The sequence below is a fragment of the Arctopsyche grandis genome, chromosome 5 (assembly GCF_051622035.1).
Source record: "Arctopsyche grandis isolate Sample6627 chromosome 5, ASM5162203v2, whole genome shotgun sequence".
Lineage (NCBI taxonomy): Eukaryota > Metazoa > Arthropoda > Insecta > Trichoptera > Hydropsychidae > Arctopsyche > Arctopsyche grandis.
In genome coordinates, this window is record NC_135359.1 from 33305876 (window position 1) to 33325037 (window position 19162).

Below are 19162 nucleotides of genomic sequence, written 5' to 3' on the forward strand. Positions count from 1 at the left end.
TATGTATAATAAAATTATAATTATTATTATTATTATTGTTAAACATAAAATGCAAATTAACTTGGTAGTAAAATGTGAGGAATCTCAAGACGTGCATTATTGAAATATTTACTTTTTAGTCTAAAGCAATAATTATTATTTTATTACGATTGAAATTTTATTATATTTTTGTAATTACTAAAAATCTGAGTATACTTTTCAGTGCTAGTTTAAATTTATAAAAGATTATACACTAATTAAATGTTATTTATTCAATTGTCGTTGAGTAGAAAATGTATCGAGACTAAAATATGTATAATTTTTACGTATGGAGAAAGTATTTCAAATAATGCTTACATCTATTATGTTTTAACAAAAAATTAAGTAGAAAGTCTTATAAAGATTGTAGTGATATTAAAACTAAAAAAAAAAAGATTTTTTTTTACTAACTCTGGAATGTTTTTTTTGTATAATAATATTATACGTATATAATTATTGAGATTATTTTGCGATTAATAAAAATTGTAATAATTTTTGGGCATAAAATTGCAAATAAATTTTTTTTACATATATAATTGTATATTCATAAAATTACATGTGTTTTTTCAACACTCGTACTTATTGTTAATTTCTATTTTGGCATTTTAAAAATAACGATATAAACCATAGTACTTAAGCATTATTTTAAATATTTTGATGTCGTTAATAACATTTTTCATTTATACGTATAAAAAATTTTCAAAAAGAAATTCACATTTTGTATGTGAACTATTTTCCATTATATACTTGAAAAGTTGCATTTTGTGTCTTGTATTCAATATTTCAATTTTTTTTGTTGTATAGCAATTTATATATATATTATAGATTAAAAGTCTACTCGGCATTCTACATACGTATACGAAAGTATGCATATAATATTTAGCGATGAATTTATTTTGAAAAATACGATACTGCTACATTGTAAGTATGTATAAAACAGAAATAGTATTTTATCTACATAGAAGAGCACGCGTATGCGATATATGTATAATTATTTTTTAGCAAATTTCGTGTATATTAATATTAATAGTAAAACTTAACTAGCATAATTTATATATATATTAAACGTACGTACATATAATGATGCTTTCAAAGGCAGCTCTATTTATTATTAAAGTCATACAAAAGAAAAGCTCTCGTGACACGTTCGGGTGTCGGTTAGTACTCTCTGAGGAATGTTACATGACTTACTACGGTTACTTAATTTGTAGTACAAACAGAATAATTCAAAACTCCATTTATTTAATATATTATACAATAGAACCCGTATCTATTTATACCTACATCTATATATATATATATATATATATATATATATATATATATATATATATATATATATATATATATATATAAAATGTAATAGCTAACGAATATCATCCATAAGTTCGATGTATAATATTAACACAACTAGGCTTAAATCTATATCTTTCACTCTATATTCGTTTATATTGTAAATTACTTGCAGAGATCTTTGACCGAGAGTAATGTTCGTTATTGGTAACACGATAGATCTGATCAGTGTTAGCCTCTACCGCTTCGTAACTTAAAAAAAAAAGCTTTAATATGTGGTATAAAACACGTCCATTCTCAACATCTTTTACAACATATCAAAAAAAAAACATGAAAAAAAAAACAAAACAAAACAAAAGAACATTATATGTGTATTATATAATGTGAAGCTTTTTTTATTTATTTATGTCTATTATTATCTATATGTATTGTATTGAAATTTTACTTGATCCATGACAACTCTCACATCACTTTTTTTCTTGTGGCAGCTTATTTTTATAGCTGAATGCTTCTCTAAATGAATTAAATAAGAATTTTTTTACAACAAAATGCCCGTTTTTTATTTCACATCTATGTGTACGTGTATATGTATTTATGTACGGTTGGAATTGAACGAAAAGCTGATGTATGGGCTATGGCTATGAGTAAGAGTATGTTATTTTATTTATTGAAAAATCAACAGACAACAAGATGTATAAATGCATAAAGAGTAAATTTTATTTTATTTTATTTTACAAAATAAATTAATCAAGCACACTCGTCTAACAGATTGCTCCAAAGCGACGAGTATGCTAAAAAGATTAAGAAGTACAAAAGGAAAAAATACAAGTTAAATAAACAAATTATATATACAAATTAAATAAGGAAAGTATAACTAAATAAAACATGAAATCATAATTAAAAACACTTCTTCTTCTTGTTAATGCCTTGTCCGCATCCGGACGTTGGCGACCACCTCGTCGATTATTTGAATATATCCGCATCGGTCTTCAGCGGCTCGGAACAGCTCTTCGGCGCTCATATCGGTCCACATGCGCATGTTTCGAAGCCAAGATAACTTTTTCCTGCCAATCCATTTTTTTCCTTCTATTTTCCCCATGGTTATCAAACGGAGAAATTCGTATTTTGGACCCCGTATCATGTGTCCGAGGTACTCCATCTTTCTCCGCTTGATGACAGAAACAAGTTCCCTGCCTCTCCCCATCATGCCGAGGACAGCTTCGTTTGATATCTTTTTGGTCCACGGAATCTTCAGCATACGCCTATAGACCCACATCTCAAAAGCTTCAATGCGGCTGATCATCTTGGTTTTCAGAGTCCACGTCTCACATCCGTGTAGTAATACTGTCCAGACGTAGCTCTTCGCGAATCTCAACCGCGTATGAAGATTGAGATGCTTGTTTGTAAGGGCCGCCTTCATTTTTACAAATGCTGTTCTAGCCATCTCGATGCGGATTTTTAGATCTTCATCTGGGTCCATCTCTTCATTCAGCCAGGTACCCAGGTATTTGAATCTTTTTACTCTTTCTATCACCTCTCCATCCAAGGTTAGATTCCCGGTGTCTGTTTGCATTCTATCTACTATCATAAATTTTGTTTTCTTTAGATTTATGCGCAGACCTCTTCGATTGCTTTCTTGATGTACACGGTCTAGAGATCTTTGCAGGTCTGCTAAATTTTCAGCGACTAGTGCCGTGTCATCAGCATATCTTATATTGGTGATCGTCTCGCCGCCCACCTTGATGCCCTCCGCCTCTTGGAGAGCATCGTGGAAGATGGATTCGGTGTAGGTGTTAAAAAGAGTAGGTGATAGGATGCATCCTTGCCTGACGCCCCGTTCTATAGGAATCTCATCAGTGAATTGATCATCGACACGTACTACTGCAGTCTGATTCCAATAAATATTTCGTAGCAATCTGACATCTCTGTCATCCAGGCCAATATTTTTTAATGTTTCCATCAGGCGAGCGTGTTGGACACGGTCAAAGGCCTTTTCAAAGTCTATAAAGCAGATGTACACAGGTTTACGGACTTCTCTGCATCTTTGGAGTAGTGTTTTCATACAGAAAAGGGCCTCTCGGGTACCCAAGCCTTGTCTGAACCCAAACTGCTCTCTGCTAATCGCCTCTTCACACCGTGAGTAAATTCTGCCCTGTATTATCTTTAGTAGGATCTTCAATGTGTGACTCATTAGGCTAATTATTCTGAAGTCGCTACACGTCCTCGCGTTACTCTTTTTGGGCAACGGGATAAATATGGATTGTAACCAATCGCTAGGTACTTCGCCTGATAAATATATTTTATTATAGAGTTTTGTTAGATTTTCTATGTTATCGTCGTCCAATAACTTGAGAAATTCGGCAGGAATCAGATCCGGTCCAGTAGCTTTCCGACTCTTTGCTAGTTTTATAGCATGTTCCACTTCGGATTTCAATATATATGGTCCCGTTTCTGGATCTTCAATATGCCCTCCGGTTTCTCTATTGTCTTTAAAGAGCAATTTTGTGTACTCGGTCCATTCTGATTTCTTCTCATCCATATTTAAAATGATTTTTCCATCTTTATTCCTAAGGAGTATGAAATCTTTTTTTCTGAATGATCCTGTTGCTTCTTTTAGTTTTTTATGTACGTTAAATTCATCGTGTTTTTCTTGTAATTTTTCAATTTCGTTACATTTATTTTCCATCCATTTTTCTTTGATTTTCTTAAAAACACTAACTCAACCTTTCTAAATGGTTGCGACCTCCATAACTTAGTAAGTGGTGCAGAGATTGAAGAGAGACGTGACAAATGTCAATGGCACCATCCGGCGAATTTAAGAAACGGAGGCCGCGAGGAATGGGAGAATAACTAAATGCCACAGTTCTAGCCAAAGGAGTGTGAAAAAGGGGACGATGGCGGTTCTAAGAACTCCACTGGAATGCGACCGAGTGCCGTTACCGCCACTAAGTGCATTTGGGGGTCTCTCCAACTCTGTTAGCCGACTTGCACTTAAGCCTGGAGATAATCCTCTTAATAAAATTAGACGGAATATATAACAACTGGAAACACATTTCAACTATAACGGTAGCTGGTACCAGTTCAACTGTAATAAATATATTCAGTAAATGTATTTACTTACTAGTCTACACACTTGTGTGCACTTGAAAGCAATGCAACTTAAATTTGGACTATTTCAAGATGCATGCTCTTACTAAATGAACGTTTTTACTAGTAAATGTATGCATACTGTCCAATTTACCTATAAATTTTGGTTCGGTGATTATTCCACAAAAAGCGATCTCGCGCAAGTCACTAAAATCTCGATCACGGAACATCTGGCACCCAAAAACTCCATCAATCACGCGAAATATTGTACCAAAGAGAACTCGAGTGCCAGATATTCCGTGTTCGAGAGATAATAATCCGTTAACCATAAATAATTTGTTCGCATTGTGATGCAAGCTGGCATAACAAATGTATACATTGAATAGCAAAGTAATATATCTTCAAAAAGTAGTGGACAACTTTGTATTTACATTTGTTTGCATGGTTCGAATGTTCTAACCAATTTTTAGACGGATACTTTTACTGAAAAGGATACATCAAATAGTAAGTGTATATGTTACAGTGAAAGCATATTTCAAGTGAAATTATATTTTCAACAATTCAAACAGTGAAAACGTATCAAACAATGAATTTACAACGTTTAACTCTATATATTTAAACCTAACAACCCAATCTTAAATGAATAGGGCCAACCCTTAACCCTTTGCCCGCGGCAATAAATATAGCGAACAAGCCCTGTACACGGCACCTTTTTCGCGAATTTGGCAATCGAGTTTTCGACTCTAAGTACAGATTTTAATATTTATTCAAGTAACCAGATATGTTAATTAACACGTATTATTTTAAACAATAAAATACATAATATATCTCGTAGTTTTGACTTAATTGTTAAATAATCATTCTTCATACAATTGAGACGTATCGTCGCCATGTTCAACAGACGTGACGTCACATAAACGAGGTTTCAGTATGGTTCCACAAAAAACTAATTTTGACTGGTATATATTCATTTTAAGCAAATTGAATAGATGGCATTCAACTCTCAGTAATATATTCAACCAATTTTGAACCTTAAAACAGTTGAAATAGGCGCATATAAGGCTCAAAATCCCGTGCAAAGTTCAGAAATTCTATGGAAGACAGCCGCGTTACAGACTTGTCGCGCAAAGCTTCCATAGAAGACGGCCGCGGGCAAACGGTTAAATAATACCAACTCTAACAATCTAATCTTAAATGATTAAAACCAACCCTGAAAATATATTTTCACTTGAAATATACATACATTTACTGAAGTTTACTGTGTAACATATTAATGTGATCACAATCTGTATAGAATGCGTTTCGATTTATTTGCATAGGAAAAGGTTCAAAGGTAAATATCAAAGATGGGTTTAAAAAAAACTTTTATTTTACAAAAGCAAATTTTATCTTTTAATTCTAATGTTAAAACTAATCTATTTACATGTAGGAAAAACTATAACTATATGTAAAAAAAAAAAAAAACACATTAAACATAACTACAAATGATCTCAAATTGTACATGATTTTGTTTAGTTGCACGGAAAGGCTTCACAAATGCCCCATTTAAAACGTATACAAATTGCAAGTGGAAAATCAGCGAGAACGACGGGACTAGATGACGCTAAACATGCAATCAATTCAATAGTGAACTATCATACCAATGATTTGAAACAGTTTATATATAAAAATAAAATTCACCGATCCATCTAAACAAACCCACATACTTCTCATTTCTCAAGTATAACAATTTAAAATGTACATAATAATCATATATAATAAGTAATCATTAGAAACGTATACAAAACGTTGTTGGTTTTTTATTTCCTCCCACCATCCCGTTCTACTCTTTCTCGCTTAAAAAAAAATTATGATTTAAACATACTTCAATCCAACAAATCACTGCTAAAAAAATATTTAAAAAAAACTCATCTAATATTAATAACTGCACAGGTGAAATATCAATCATGATATATGTAGTATATTCAAAAGAAAAAAGATTAAATATTGTAAATGCATTTAGAGGTATGACGAAATTAAAATACTGAGTAAGGATAGCTTTTTTTTTTATATATATATAATATATGTATTCATCAGCAAGACTAAAGTTAAACGTACACTCGTCAAAAAATCAAAATAATAATAATATACATAAACACACACACACACATAAAAAAAATGGTCTTGAAATCATCATATAATCAAAACGGAGAATATTTAAGCAAACTATATAATGTTTGAACATTCTCAATTTGAACACATACGACTAAACGACTATGAAAAAAAATGGTAGTTTATATTTCAAAATATACATATTTATATCATAGCACCGTGACGGTGAAAGCTAAACTTCCCCGTCAGTATTCGAAACGCATGTATTTTTTTTTTTTTTTTAAATGAAGACAAACAAGTAAACAGACATGTCTCGAGTGGCGTCATCCTACTACAACACGTCTCCGGAAGAATCCTCAACACAATTTTTAAATGTCTTCATAAATGAACTCGTCAGCAAAATGTACATATACATATTTATATAATAAATAAAACCCGAGCATCGTCCGTTAAAAAAAAAAATTCAGGTCACCCCAGGGAAACTCTCGTCTTTGTACGACTATTTCAATAGTACCAAAAAATTATTCAGCAGTAAAAATGGCCTGGAACATTCGGGAAGAATCGTCCGTTGGAAAGTGGATGACGCCACCGCATGCGTGTCTCAAACAAGTGGAGCATAACTTCAAAGGTCACATCTATATATGCAATCTTACAAATTAGAATTTCGCTTAAAATAAAAACAAATCTTACGCTTAAACACTACTCTACAATATACGTATTCGAATCATCTCTCCGTCAACGTTGAACGGACCTTCGAGTCTCCCGAGTCGTACGCCACTCGTTTGAAACGCCCCATCGTCGACAGTGAAGACATATACAAAAATTTGTACGAGTATCGGTGTGTTTGCAGTATGCGATTACGTCACATAAAAATATATATATATATTATATCATATATTGCATTCGAAGAACTTGACCGATGGTTTGAGTTATATTTATTTTATAAAAGCGCAAATTTTGAATGTGTGTGCGTTTTTTATACATAACAATTTTCATAGTCTGCACAAACATTAGTTTATTTCTTTTATTATATATATATTAAGATATATATATAGACGAAAAATCACACTTTTCTTATTTCTTTTTTGGAAGTCTGGGCGCGACGAGCGCACACTAGGTCTAGGTGTCACTTTTCCATAGTTTTATCGTTTTGTCGTTTTCGAGGGCCGCCGAAGCGATGATGTTCTCCGTGGGGTGACACGCCGTGCAGAGCACTGTGTCCGTGTGCCCCGATAGCCGCTGCACCACCTCCTTTGACTGCAGATTCCATATGTATACCAAGTTGTCTTCCGATCCCGACACTATCCACTGAAATTTCAAATAAATATTTATAACACACCCATTCATTTACAGTACGGTACAGTAATAATACAATACAGTCCTATAACAAACATGCGGTGCTACTTTAGTATGCGGTCTACCTTTGAATCGCAGTCGACTATTTTTTTTTTATTTGTATTGTAGCAACTGTTTATTATAATCTTTGTTTTTTCCTGCTGCCCCATAATGTTGTCGAAGCATTGCTATCAAAATATCGTCAGCAGCAAAAGAAAATACCGACCCTAACAACCTTATCTTTAATGAATGAGGCCAAACCTAACTTAACCTAGCCTAACCTGACCCCTTAACCTTTCCACCGCGTACGACTACTATACATGTCCTAGCGAACATGCCCTCAGCGCGCGAGACACGCATAGATGTCTTGGAAGTTCCAACCTGTATAAGAGCCGTCTATTGTGTTAAAATTTTATAACTTGGTTGAAAATATTACTAAATGTATACTTTACCAAATTCAATAGATGGCAGTAGTCAAAAAAAAAATTCAATATAGGCTAAAATAATTTATAAAATATTACAACCTATATATTTGAAGTCGAAAACGCGATAACAAATTCCGCAAAAAAGCAGCCGCGTACAGGGCATGTTCGCTAAATTTGGTGACGCGGGCAAAGGGTTAAATAAATAGGTGTCGGCTGCTAAGATGTTTTATTTCATCAATATTTTCACAAAAAAAAAAAACATATCTTAGCAGCCAACACATATTTATTTAAGGGTCAGATTAGGTTAGGTTAAGTTAAGGTTGGCCCTATTAATTTAAGATTAGGATGTTAGGGTCGTTACTATTCAGTTTCACAGTCACACGCGAGAACTGAAAGTGAGACCGCATATTAAAGTAAAAACGTGAAGGTAGATCGCATACTAAAGTAGCACCAGACATCCCTACAATGAACCTCGTTCTTTAGTTCGAGCTTTAGCTGTATAGTTCTTTTTTGAATGATCTGAAATGAACTACATATATCTCTTACGTCTTCATAGGGCTAGACAGGGCCGTCTCAAAGGTGCAGCAGACTTGGCAGGTGCCTAGAGCGCCATAGGCAAGGGGCGCCCCCATTTTTTTTCTATTTTTAATTATGAAATTGAAAAAATAATTTGGTTTTCTTTGAACTCATAAAACATTCTATATTCAATTTAATTTTTCTACTCGAGTAACAATACTGATTGTAAAATATTATAATTTACGAGGAACGCAGGAGTTGACCGTCAAATATCAACGACCCACGAATAAAACTTGTAAAACAGCAAACTGTTGTCGGTACAAATGGTAATTTTGAATTGTATTTTATATAAAATATCGCTGAAACATATGTACGTATATATTACACATATAACAGGGATGGATTTGCTTCGCGAAATTAAATATCTTAACCAATCATATTCGAAAGAAGAAATGTCACTCTATAAAATTCTTCAAATTCATTGTTGAATATAAATTATTATGTCGTCACTACTGAATGTTATTCATAGTTATCCGTATTTTATTTTATTTTTATACATAAAACATACATATTTTGAATACAAATTTTTAGTTTTAATATATTTTTATTGTTTTAAAAGAACTTTATTGTTTCAAAATTTAAGGGGGGGGTTAAACTAATCCACCTAGGGGCGCCATATACCCTCGGCCAGGCCACGCCATATAAGGGGACCCAATAGTACTTCTCTATCAAGATTCACTTCAGAACAAGATCACAAACTGTGATCTTGGAAGCAAGTTTGCAATGAAAATTACCACAATAAGTAACAACCATAAGAATGAACTTGAATGTTGAGCCGATAAGGCAGAAGCCTTCAAATCCATCTTCAAACTTGAAGACTGGCGCACAGCAACCGATCGAAGGCATGAAAGAGGACTAGAAACAGAAGCATATTCCGTACCTTACCTTTTCCTCTCAGGTCTAGAGGCAAAATTCCATTCAAAATAAGCAAAAAATTCAAAATCATTAACATGTGACAATATGTGTTACTAGTTTTTCAAATATATACAAACGAAGATAAAAGCATTCTTTTCGGAATGGGATAAAAACAACTCGCAGTTATCATTGAATGAATTAAAAAGGAAAAATACTGACCTTGCCTCCGGTGACGCTGAAGTTTGCAAATATGCAATATTTTTCATTCTTATGACCCGTGTACGTTTTCAAGCATTTGCCACGACTGTAATCCCAGAGCTTGAGAGTGTTGTCGAGCGTCGCCGCCAGTATATACTTTCCGTTGGGACTGAACTTCACAAACGAAACTGGAGGATTGTCATCGTCGATTAACGTTTTCAAACATTGACCCGAAGCCGTATCCCAAATGCGACTGAAAACCAACCATTAAAATAGCATTTAACATTAAAAATTAAGCACATCTTTAGACGACTGTGATTTTAATACACACCATAAACCGTCGTAACTCGACGAGACTATCAACGATCCATCTCGATTGAAATGAACAGCGGAAACCGGATCCGAATGGGCCGGCAGGGTTTTCAAACATTTACCTATGATCGAATAGAAAAATATTACATATGTGACATTTCCATGAATTTAGATATACACATTTTTAATATATAAAAAAAAAACTTACCCGTTCGTACGTCCCATATTCTGACGCTCTCGTCGAAACTTCCCGATACAATGAGATTACTTTGAGGATTAAAATTACAACAGAAAACATAATTACTATGTCCTTTTAAGGTTTTCAAACATTTCGCCGAACTCAACTCCCACACCTGATGAACAGACAAACATTAAAAAACGAAAAAATAAAATAAAAACCCAACATATAGATTCTTCAAACAAACCTTTAACGTTTTATCATCACTCGCACTGACTATAAGTCGACTGTCGGAAGACCAGGCTACGTCGCTGATTCCCATTTTATGTCCGGGGATTGTCTTTTCAAATTTTCCATCGTAGGCTCCCCACACTTTTATGAGTTTATCGGCGGCTGTTGAAACACGACAACGTTAAAAAACCGTCTGACGAGGGGACTACAATATACATCGGGGTGAGTTTAACTTACACGAGCTGACCAGCCATTCTCCGTTGGGGCTAAACTTCACGGACGAAACTGCTTTCGTGTGTCCGGCCAATGTAAACTTTAACGTGTAGTTCGGCTTCTGGAACAAATGGTTATTTTAAAATTAAAAAGCTCTTTACATTCAGTTACTCCCTTTCAACATTTAAGTCAAATGGGGATCTTCCGTAATGGGAAATACTGAAGCCAACCCTTCAGTTGAAAATGGATTAGATAGAAGTTGATTTGAACAGAATAGGACCAAGAGCCAAAGAAAATATCCAAATAGGTAGTAAGGTTTCTTCAATTTCCTCATTTAATATTGGGTTGATGGTCCAACATCTTCTGGGTCTTTTTCAGCCTTTCTTCAGATATCTCAATACATTCTGCTTCCTCGTTTGCTCAATGCTGAGCGTCTTGGTTATTGATGGACGATTTGCCTACACTCTTTCCGTTACTGTACCAAGTTGAAGCAATGAGGGACGATTCCGCCAGTTCTTTAATTTGGTCTGACCATTTCTTGGGAGACTGTCCTCTCACTCGCTTTCTCACCAGCGTTCCGGTGACTACTAGCCACACCACATTTTTCTTGGCAATATTGCCAAAGTAGAAAAGAACCCTTTTCTACATCTTATGGAGAGTCTATGCCAGCTCTTTGAGTATGGAGATGTTCGTGCGTGTTCCGAATGCATATAATTTTCTCTCAGTTTCAAGGTCCATGTCTCGACTGGTTCGGTGATCATTGGTTTCAAAGCGCTCCCCCAAAAGTCACTAAAAACCTCTATAACGGAACATTTGACAACCGAAAAGTCCATCATACTAACGATAACTATCATACCTCGAGTGCCAAATATTTCGCATTAGCGGTTTTCATAGCAAAAATTGTCTTTGTGACCAACGCAATGCGACTAATAATCCAATTACCGTCTCGACTCCATACAATGCAATGGGGAACACCGGAGATACCACAAGACGGGTTTTCGTTCTTTTCATAATAGAGTGGTTCTTCTACATCTTCATCAGAATGACCATCGTCATTTTAGGCATTTCTACTCTTCTGTGGATTTCCGATTGGCATTCCCCTTCCATATCTTCATCAGAATGACCATTTTCGTTTTCGCCCTTCCTACTCTTCTGCGGTTTTCATCCTCAATGCTGGCCATTAACGTTGTGTCGTCTGCGAATATCATGTCAGACATCTTTCTGCCACCAATTGTTATTCCACCTTCTCAACCATCGAGTACTCTTCTCAATATATATTCCTCATATATGTTTATTGTCTTCTTCTTAATGCCCTGTCTGCATCTGGACGTTGGCGACCACCTCGTCGATTATTTGAAGATATCCACATCGGTCTTCAGCGGCTCGGAACAGCTCTTCGGCGCTCATATCGGTCCACATGGGCATATTTCGAAGCCAAGACAACTTTTTCCTTGCAATCCATTTTCTACCTTCTATTTTGCTCATGGTTATCAAACGGAGAAATTCGTATTTTGGACCCCGTATCATGTATCCAAAGTACTACATCTTTCTCTGCTTGACGACAGAAACAAGTTCCCTGCCTCTCCCCATCATGCCGAGGACAGTTTCATTTGATACTTATTTGGTCCACGGAATCTTTAGCATACGCCCGTAGACCCACATCTCAAAAGCTTCGATGCAGCTGATCATCCTGGTCTTCAGATTCCACGTCTCACATCCGTGTAGTAATACTGTCCAGACGTAGCTCTTCGCGAATCTCAACCGCGTGCGAAGATTGAGATGCTTGTTTGCGTAGCGCACCCTTCATTTCGATAAATGCTGTTCTAGCCATCTCAATGCGGATTCTCATATATGCACATATATTAAAAAGATCAAGAGACAGTATGCATGCCTGTCGGACGCCTTTTTGATTATTGTCTATTCTTACTGTTGCTACATTAACAGATAATTAGTGAATTCATTGGTCTTAGTGCAACTGCAATTTAAAATTTTAGTTTGTAACGTGACGTTCTCCCAGCCGTCCTATCAGGGCAACACTAGCTCTTATTTTAGAGTGGAAACACTCCTGCCGCGGGAAAGGAGACTCGTCCAATCGCATTTCGGTCGTCACGGGGTATCCCCGTACCCCCTCCCACGATCTCTCCATCGAGACGGGCCCAGAGATCAGCCATTTTGGATAGCCGTGGGACGGTTGAGTTATCATAGCTCCCTCCCCGAGTTCCAACGAGCTCGTCACCTGTATCTCCACGCAGCTGCCTACCTAACCATTCCGTGGCAGCCAAGCGCTCCTGAAAGCATCAGCCGCTGGAAGACGGACTAGGTGACCCGAGAGCCAGCTTCACGACAGATGCCGCATCTATAGACGAGACGAAGATTATAATCAGGAACTTCACGACTACTATAAGCCATCCCAGGTTAGCCATTTCTGTTCCCTTTGACCCCCACCACGGAACGAACTCAGGATCCAACTCTCCCAGCGAGAGAGTTGGATCCTGCGTGAATATGTTCTGTCACAGTTTCCATTCATTAGAAAGATATCTCAATACTATTTTTACTGCTATTTTCCTGTTGAGGCATCAGTTGAGTATTCGACTGAAATGTTTCAAGCAATCCATTTTCTCCCTAAGCTATTCTTATTAATTTTCCTTTAGATTATAATTGTAGTACATACATAATTATAGATACTCTACGACACGGTCGAGTTTGGGCAGCCATTCTGCGAGTTCAATTATGTCAGTGGCTACTACTTTACTTCCTTTCCGCTTTTCATATTAAATAGTCGTACATTAAGCCACAATTTCATTTCATTGCTTTCACCCTCATAATACTACATGAGTTTTCCGTCTCTCGATTATTGTTAGGACTTTCCTGTCCACTCTTTGGAAGAACGAAAGACATTTGATACTTTTACGAGTTTTAGTAGTTTAATAAAACTTTAAAGAAATTCCACTCTGGCGCGCAAATGTATTTGAGACTCGTTTCCAAGTTAATTCAACATTGTAAGTATCTATATTTTGGACTCTTTCAATTGTAATTTGTCTCAATATAAACTTTAGTCTCATCTACCAGCATCTCACTTTTTGTATTAGTCCGTATTTCCCACATTCTAGAAAAACAGTACCGAAACGAATCATTTTATTCTTTTGGCACCATCTTTGTGTCAGGAATTTAAGATTTTTGTTGAATAAATTTCAGCCAATTTTCTTCCGCTTTGTATTTCAACTAATTTCCTGAAAGTTTCAACCTTTTTTAGACGTCTGTTAGAATCTCAATATCTTCATCCATCGTTTCAACTCCCGTTTCTTTGACATACATCTTCCTGCATGTATGTAAATTCACATTTTGCAACCTTTTTATCCCCTTCACACCTTGCAAAATCAGTAGATCTTTCCTTATACATAAAACACACTTGAAAAAATACAAGATTAACATTGCGAAAAGAAACCGTTCAACTCTACCTTCAGTGATTACAATATATGGCGAAACTATGATGTAATTGTATATTACATCACAATTTCGTCATACACTCGGCTCGACTAAATATAGTGAAATAAAATCAAACACATACTAGTGTTTAATCTACGAATGAATGAGTCTTTTAGCAAAGTGCCGGATCACTCTCCGTTCTTCTCACACCGATTATAATGGAGATTCGACCGTAGTACTGAATACACCGTACTGAAGATAGGTATGAACCTGTGACCGATTCCGGAAAGCTACAATATACAAATATGACAGTTTTAGCAGTTATTTTTCGATACATGCACCCGGCGTGGCCCAAGTTCAAATAAAATATATATTGAAATAATGCAAAAGTAATTTGCGAATTGCATTTTTATGACATTATATAATGTAGCGAGGGATTGTGCAGGTTTTAGGCAAACGCCCGGCGTCGCCCAGGTTGGAATATTTGTTCGGCCTTGAGAGTGTGAGGTTAGTCAGTTGAGTGGGAGGGTTTGGACGCTGACCTGAGGGGGCTGTTTGTTGGCGTTGGGGTTGGCGTTGGCGTTGGCGTTGGCATTGGCATTGGAGTGCTGCTGATGCTGCGGGTGGGCGGGGTGGGACGAGTGCTGGGGCTGCGGCGGAGGGGGCGCGGCCGTCGCTCCACCCCCGGATCCCACTCCAGCGCCCAGCGGCACCATGGCTCCACTTCCGTTTCCGCTTCCGCTTCCAACTCCTCTATCGCGGTCTCTCGTACTCTATCACCACCACCACCACCACCACCACCACCTCCTCGCTTCTCGGTCACGAGGACTCAACCGGCGAGTGGCGGGGTGTGCGCGGGGAAGGGGGGGGGGCGGGCGCTCGCTCGTGCCCGAAGCCTTGTCAACGGAGAGCCGACAGCCGACAGCCGGCAGTCAGGAGGAGCGAAGAAGACCAGATCTGGAGTCGGCGTCGTCCCGCGCGCTCGCACGCCGCACCCCACGCCCGCCAACACGAGACGACTCTGACACCGCGAATGCCGGCCATACACACCACGTCATTTCACGAATATATTTCGACTTTTTTTACTCATTTCTCGACTTCCACCTTGTTAAAAGCTGAGCGCACGTTTGTTATGTCGGTACAAAATTTTTGGGGCCCGTTTTACGCCGAGGTTTTTCGGTAGAAATAAATGTTCTTCTATTCGGTATTGAATCCCGATGCGGTGCAAACATAGATGTATAATCATTCATGTATTGTTGCGTAGGGGTGGGTGGAGGATCCAAGTAAAAGGCCAACAGTCGTCAGGAGATACACGCACTGGCAGTGCTCAGTCCAGAATGACATGATTTCGCCTACGTACCGCCTTATAAAGGGTAGATCTGTAGGCATATAGTACAACTGAAATGATCTCATCAGGTCACTGCGACACATATCCAGGAAAGTCATTAACGCATGGCACACGCTCGCCTCGTCAGAAGGTCGACACGTGTTTCTATACACGTGTCTGGGAAACGAAGGAAGAACACACTGAACCCATAAAAACCACGAACTACGTCCAGGCGTATGAACCCATAAAATCACGCTCGCAGCACAACTGGGGCAGCGCGAGTACCAAGAACAAAAGATGTGCACACGACACACTTCAACCCAAAACGTTTATAAAGCAACGCAGCAACCTCCACCGGCAGAGTGAGCCTCTGGAGTTCAAACAGATCACTTCTACGAAGAAACCTCTTCGTACATACGATAACCATTGTACCAATTGAACGCAAATAAACGATCCTCTTTCAAACTCAACTGAATTTCCATAGGCCGGGAAACGGTCGAAACCTTTCACTCGACCACCTGTCCTATAGATCTCTCAGGACGCCTAATCTGTTAACCTGTTGTATAGTCACGTGTTCGGATATGTATTTCCACGACATTGGGTCTCCCCGTACCGATTCTGAGAAATAGCTAATAACGGTCATTGTTTAGCCTAAATGCACTTAGAGTCCAGATATAATCCTTGGAAGTAAGTGCATGCACTTAGTTAATCCGATAACAGATATCCGTTAGTCTAAGTGCAATTCGCTCAATCCGCGGCGTACGTAACAGTATAATACACTAGATGGGCCCTGACGTGTGATTTTGGTCGGAGATCTTGTCTTCATTAACTGAGGGGTGCGGGGGGTTTAACTAGCGGGGGAGTTGGGAAAAAAAACGGTTTTTTTCCCTACGACGCAGCGGTACCTACCTACCTACTGAGAGAAACTGTGCATGCGCCATGTATTTTGCATGCGCCAAAAGGGAGACCAGTATAAAGCGTGAGGGCGGATCTATGTTTATTATATATCTATGTGTATAATACATAGATCCGCCCTCACGGTTTATACTGGTCTCCCTTTTGGCGCATGCAAAATACATGGCGCACGCACACTTTTCTCTCAGTAGGTTGGTAGCTTCTAAGTAGGAAAGGTCGATTGCGGAGATCTTGTCGATAGATATGCGGAGATCTTTTCATCTTTTCGTCACTAACTGAGGGGTGCGGGGGGTTTAACTAGCGGGGGAAAGTGAAAAAAACGCCTACTGCTGCGTCGTAGGGAAAAAAACCTTTTCTTTCCCCCAACTTCCCCCCGCACCCCTCAGTTAGTGGCGACAAGATCTCCAACGAAATTTGTATGTAATGCCATATCTAGTCTATTCTAGATCTATGGGTGCAAACGGTCGAAAAGCGCCAGACAGACTGAACCACAGATTAACGACACGTGTACCTTATGCGTGCGCACTGCTCGCACTTACACTAAGCGAAATCTACCCGAAGTCCCGACATACACCTACCATGTATACGTTCTGTGCTTCTGATACTTTAGTTCCGAATTTTTCCTTATTAAATTATTAAGGTGCGTCTACGCTAGAGAGCCGAGCACGAGCCGAGCACGAGCCGAGCACAAATTCGTGTAGTGTAGACCGACTTATAAGCCTCGAACGAGCGCGCTTCGAGCGTTTGGCTCGTGCTCGAGTGCGCTCCGTCTGTTGTCAGTTTTTTGACGAACACAAAGGGCCAGGCCGCACCGCTCAACTCGCGAACAACTTGGTTGAGGGCGACCAGACCAATGCATGCAGGTAGATGGGACATGCCGCACTCGTCAACTTGTTTGTCGCATACATTTTCATATATTTTTTCGTGTCGCGCAACAAGTCGGCCGACAAAGTTGAACGGTGCGGCCCGGCCCAAAGGGATTTGCATCGCGCTCGCAGTGCGCTCGTGTTGAGTGTTGAGTGATAGACGTTTCGCTCGAGCATCGTGGAAACGTGGACAGCAGATGTTTGTTTGCAATTAATTGAATTATATTAAAATAATCCAACGATATGGGACCCAAAACATGAGGATTACTATAAAAAAAATAAGAAGATTGATGCATGGTCTCATATATCCCAAGACTTGGGCAAGGATGTCCATATCCGCCACGAGTCGCGAGCACACTGCGGAAAACTACGTTCGAGGAGAATGATTGGTGTAGGCTCGTTGTATGTACGTCCACACTTGACACCGCGAGTAGAGCGGCTCGGCTTGTGCTCAGCTCGTGCTCGGCTCTCTAGCGTAGACCCACCTTTAAAAACTCGCCAGAAAGATCCAGCTCAATTTTAATAATTACCATTTTAATAATTGCATCTGTGCACATCGAAAGGTTACTCGTCATCTGATGTGCAATTTTTCATTCGTGAAGTCGAGAATTGCGTTTAAAGCAGCCATCCAGTTAATCTGTGTTTCAATCTGTCTGGCGCTTTTCGATTGTTTGCACAAACCCATTGAATCCCTATAGAGATTTTCTGCTGGTAACTTACTTCTGTAAATTATTAAGAGATGAGATTAACGGTGTAGGGATGGGTGACCGCGAAAAAGTCGAAAATATTCGATTATCGTGCATACATATGAAAAACGGTTAGTATATATATCAGTGGCGTGCGGTAAAAGTCTCTCTCCTCCCGTCGTACATCCTCACTTAATTTACGCGAGCAGGATACAACAGGAACAAGAGGAACAGGCTTTTCCTCCCGTATCCTGCGCGCGCACATTAAACAAGGCTGTGTGACAAGAAGAGAGATAATTTCACCGCATGCCACTGATATATATATATATATATATATATATATATATATATATATATATATATATATATATATATATATATATATATATTATATATACATAGTACTGTTTACCATGCACCCTTTTTTTTTTGATCTTTCGACTTAAGATCTTTCGATTTTCGATCTTTGCCTTCCGATATTTGCTATACATACAAATACACCTGTATTAATCGAGCAAATAAAGATCCTCTTCAAAATTCATCTGAATTTCCATTCGCCCGGGAAACGGTTCAAACCTTTAATACGCCCTTTATTTTCCTTCTTTTTTTTTGTTCAGTGATTATTCCGCACAAAACGATCTCACACACGTCATTGAAATTTCGATCACGGTAAATCTGGCACTCGAAAATTCCATCCATCAAGATTATCCCACGTGAAATAGAATACTAACGAGAACTCGAGTACTTGCGCGATCGCAATATGCGAAATAATCCATTTACCTTTTTTTATCATGATTTTTTTCCTAATTTGTGTATTTTTTCTTTTTGGTGTATATTTTTTATTATTTAAATTATGGGGGATGAACGAATGAGACGACTGGCATGTTGATGCACGTGTTTTATTTATGACAGCTGAAGGCAGAGTGAGGTAGCTAGCTCCGAACATAATCGAGTTGGTCCCCACTCGCAGGAAGGTGACCAAACTCGACCATGTCGTATAGCGAGCCGCCACAAAATGTTTGGCCACAGTATCGTTTAGGGCATCTGTAAAGATATTTGTGGCAAAAGATTATTTTAAAAATAAACTAAAATGTATTGCGAAGGGTGATTTTTTTGTGACTTCGTACGTA

General features: G+C 38.0%; 1 protein-coding gene across 2 annotated transcripts; it reads right to left on the minus strand.

Moving 5' to 3' along the window:
• Positions 1-7513: 7513 nt before the first annotated feature.
• On the minus strand, positions 7514-15273 carry wds (WD repeat-containing protein wds). Of its 2 annotated transcripts, none has more exons than XM_077431179.1 (7): positions 14781-15273; positions 10837-10930; positions 10616-10761; positions 10399-10543; positions 10210-10312; positions 9900-10131; positions 7514-7797 (listed from the first exon to the last, which is right to left on the minus strand). In XM_077431179.1, the coding sequence occupies exons 1-7, from the start codon at positions 14952-14954 to the stop codon at positions 7609-7611; spliced, it is 1083 nt and encodes a 360-aa protein (XP_077287305.1). In that variant the 5' UTR covers positions 14955-15273; the 3' UTR covers positions 7514-7608. The 2 variants fall into 2 exon arrangements, with proteins under 2 accessions (XP_077287305.1, XP_077287304.1); XM_077431178.1 differs by having other exon boundaries at positions 10837-10933; positions 14781-15267.
• Between the last annotated feature and the right edge of the window lie 3889 nt (positions 15274-19162).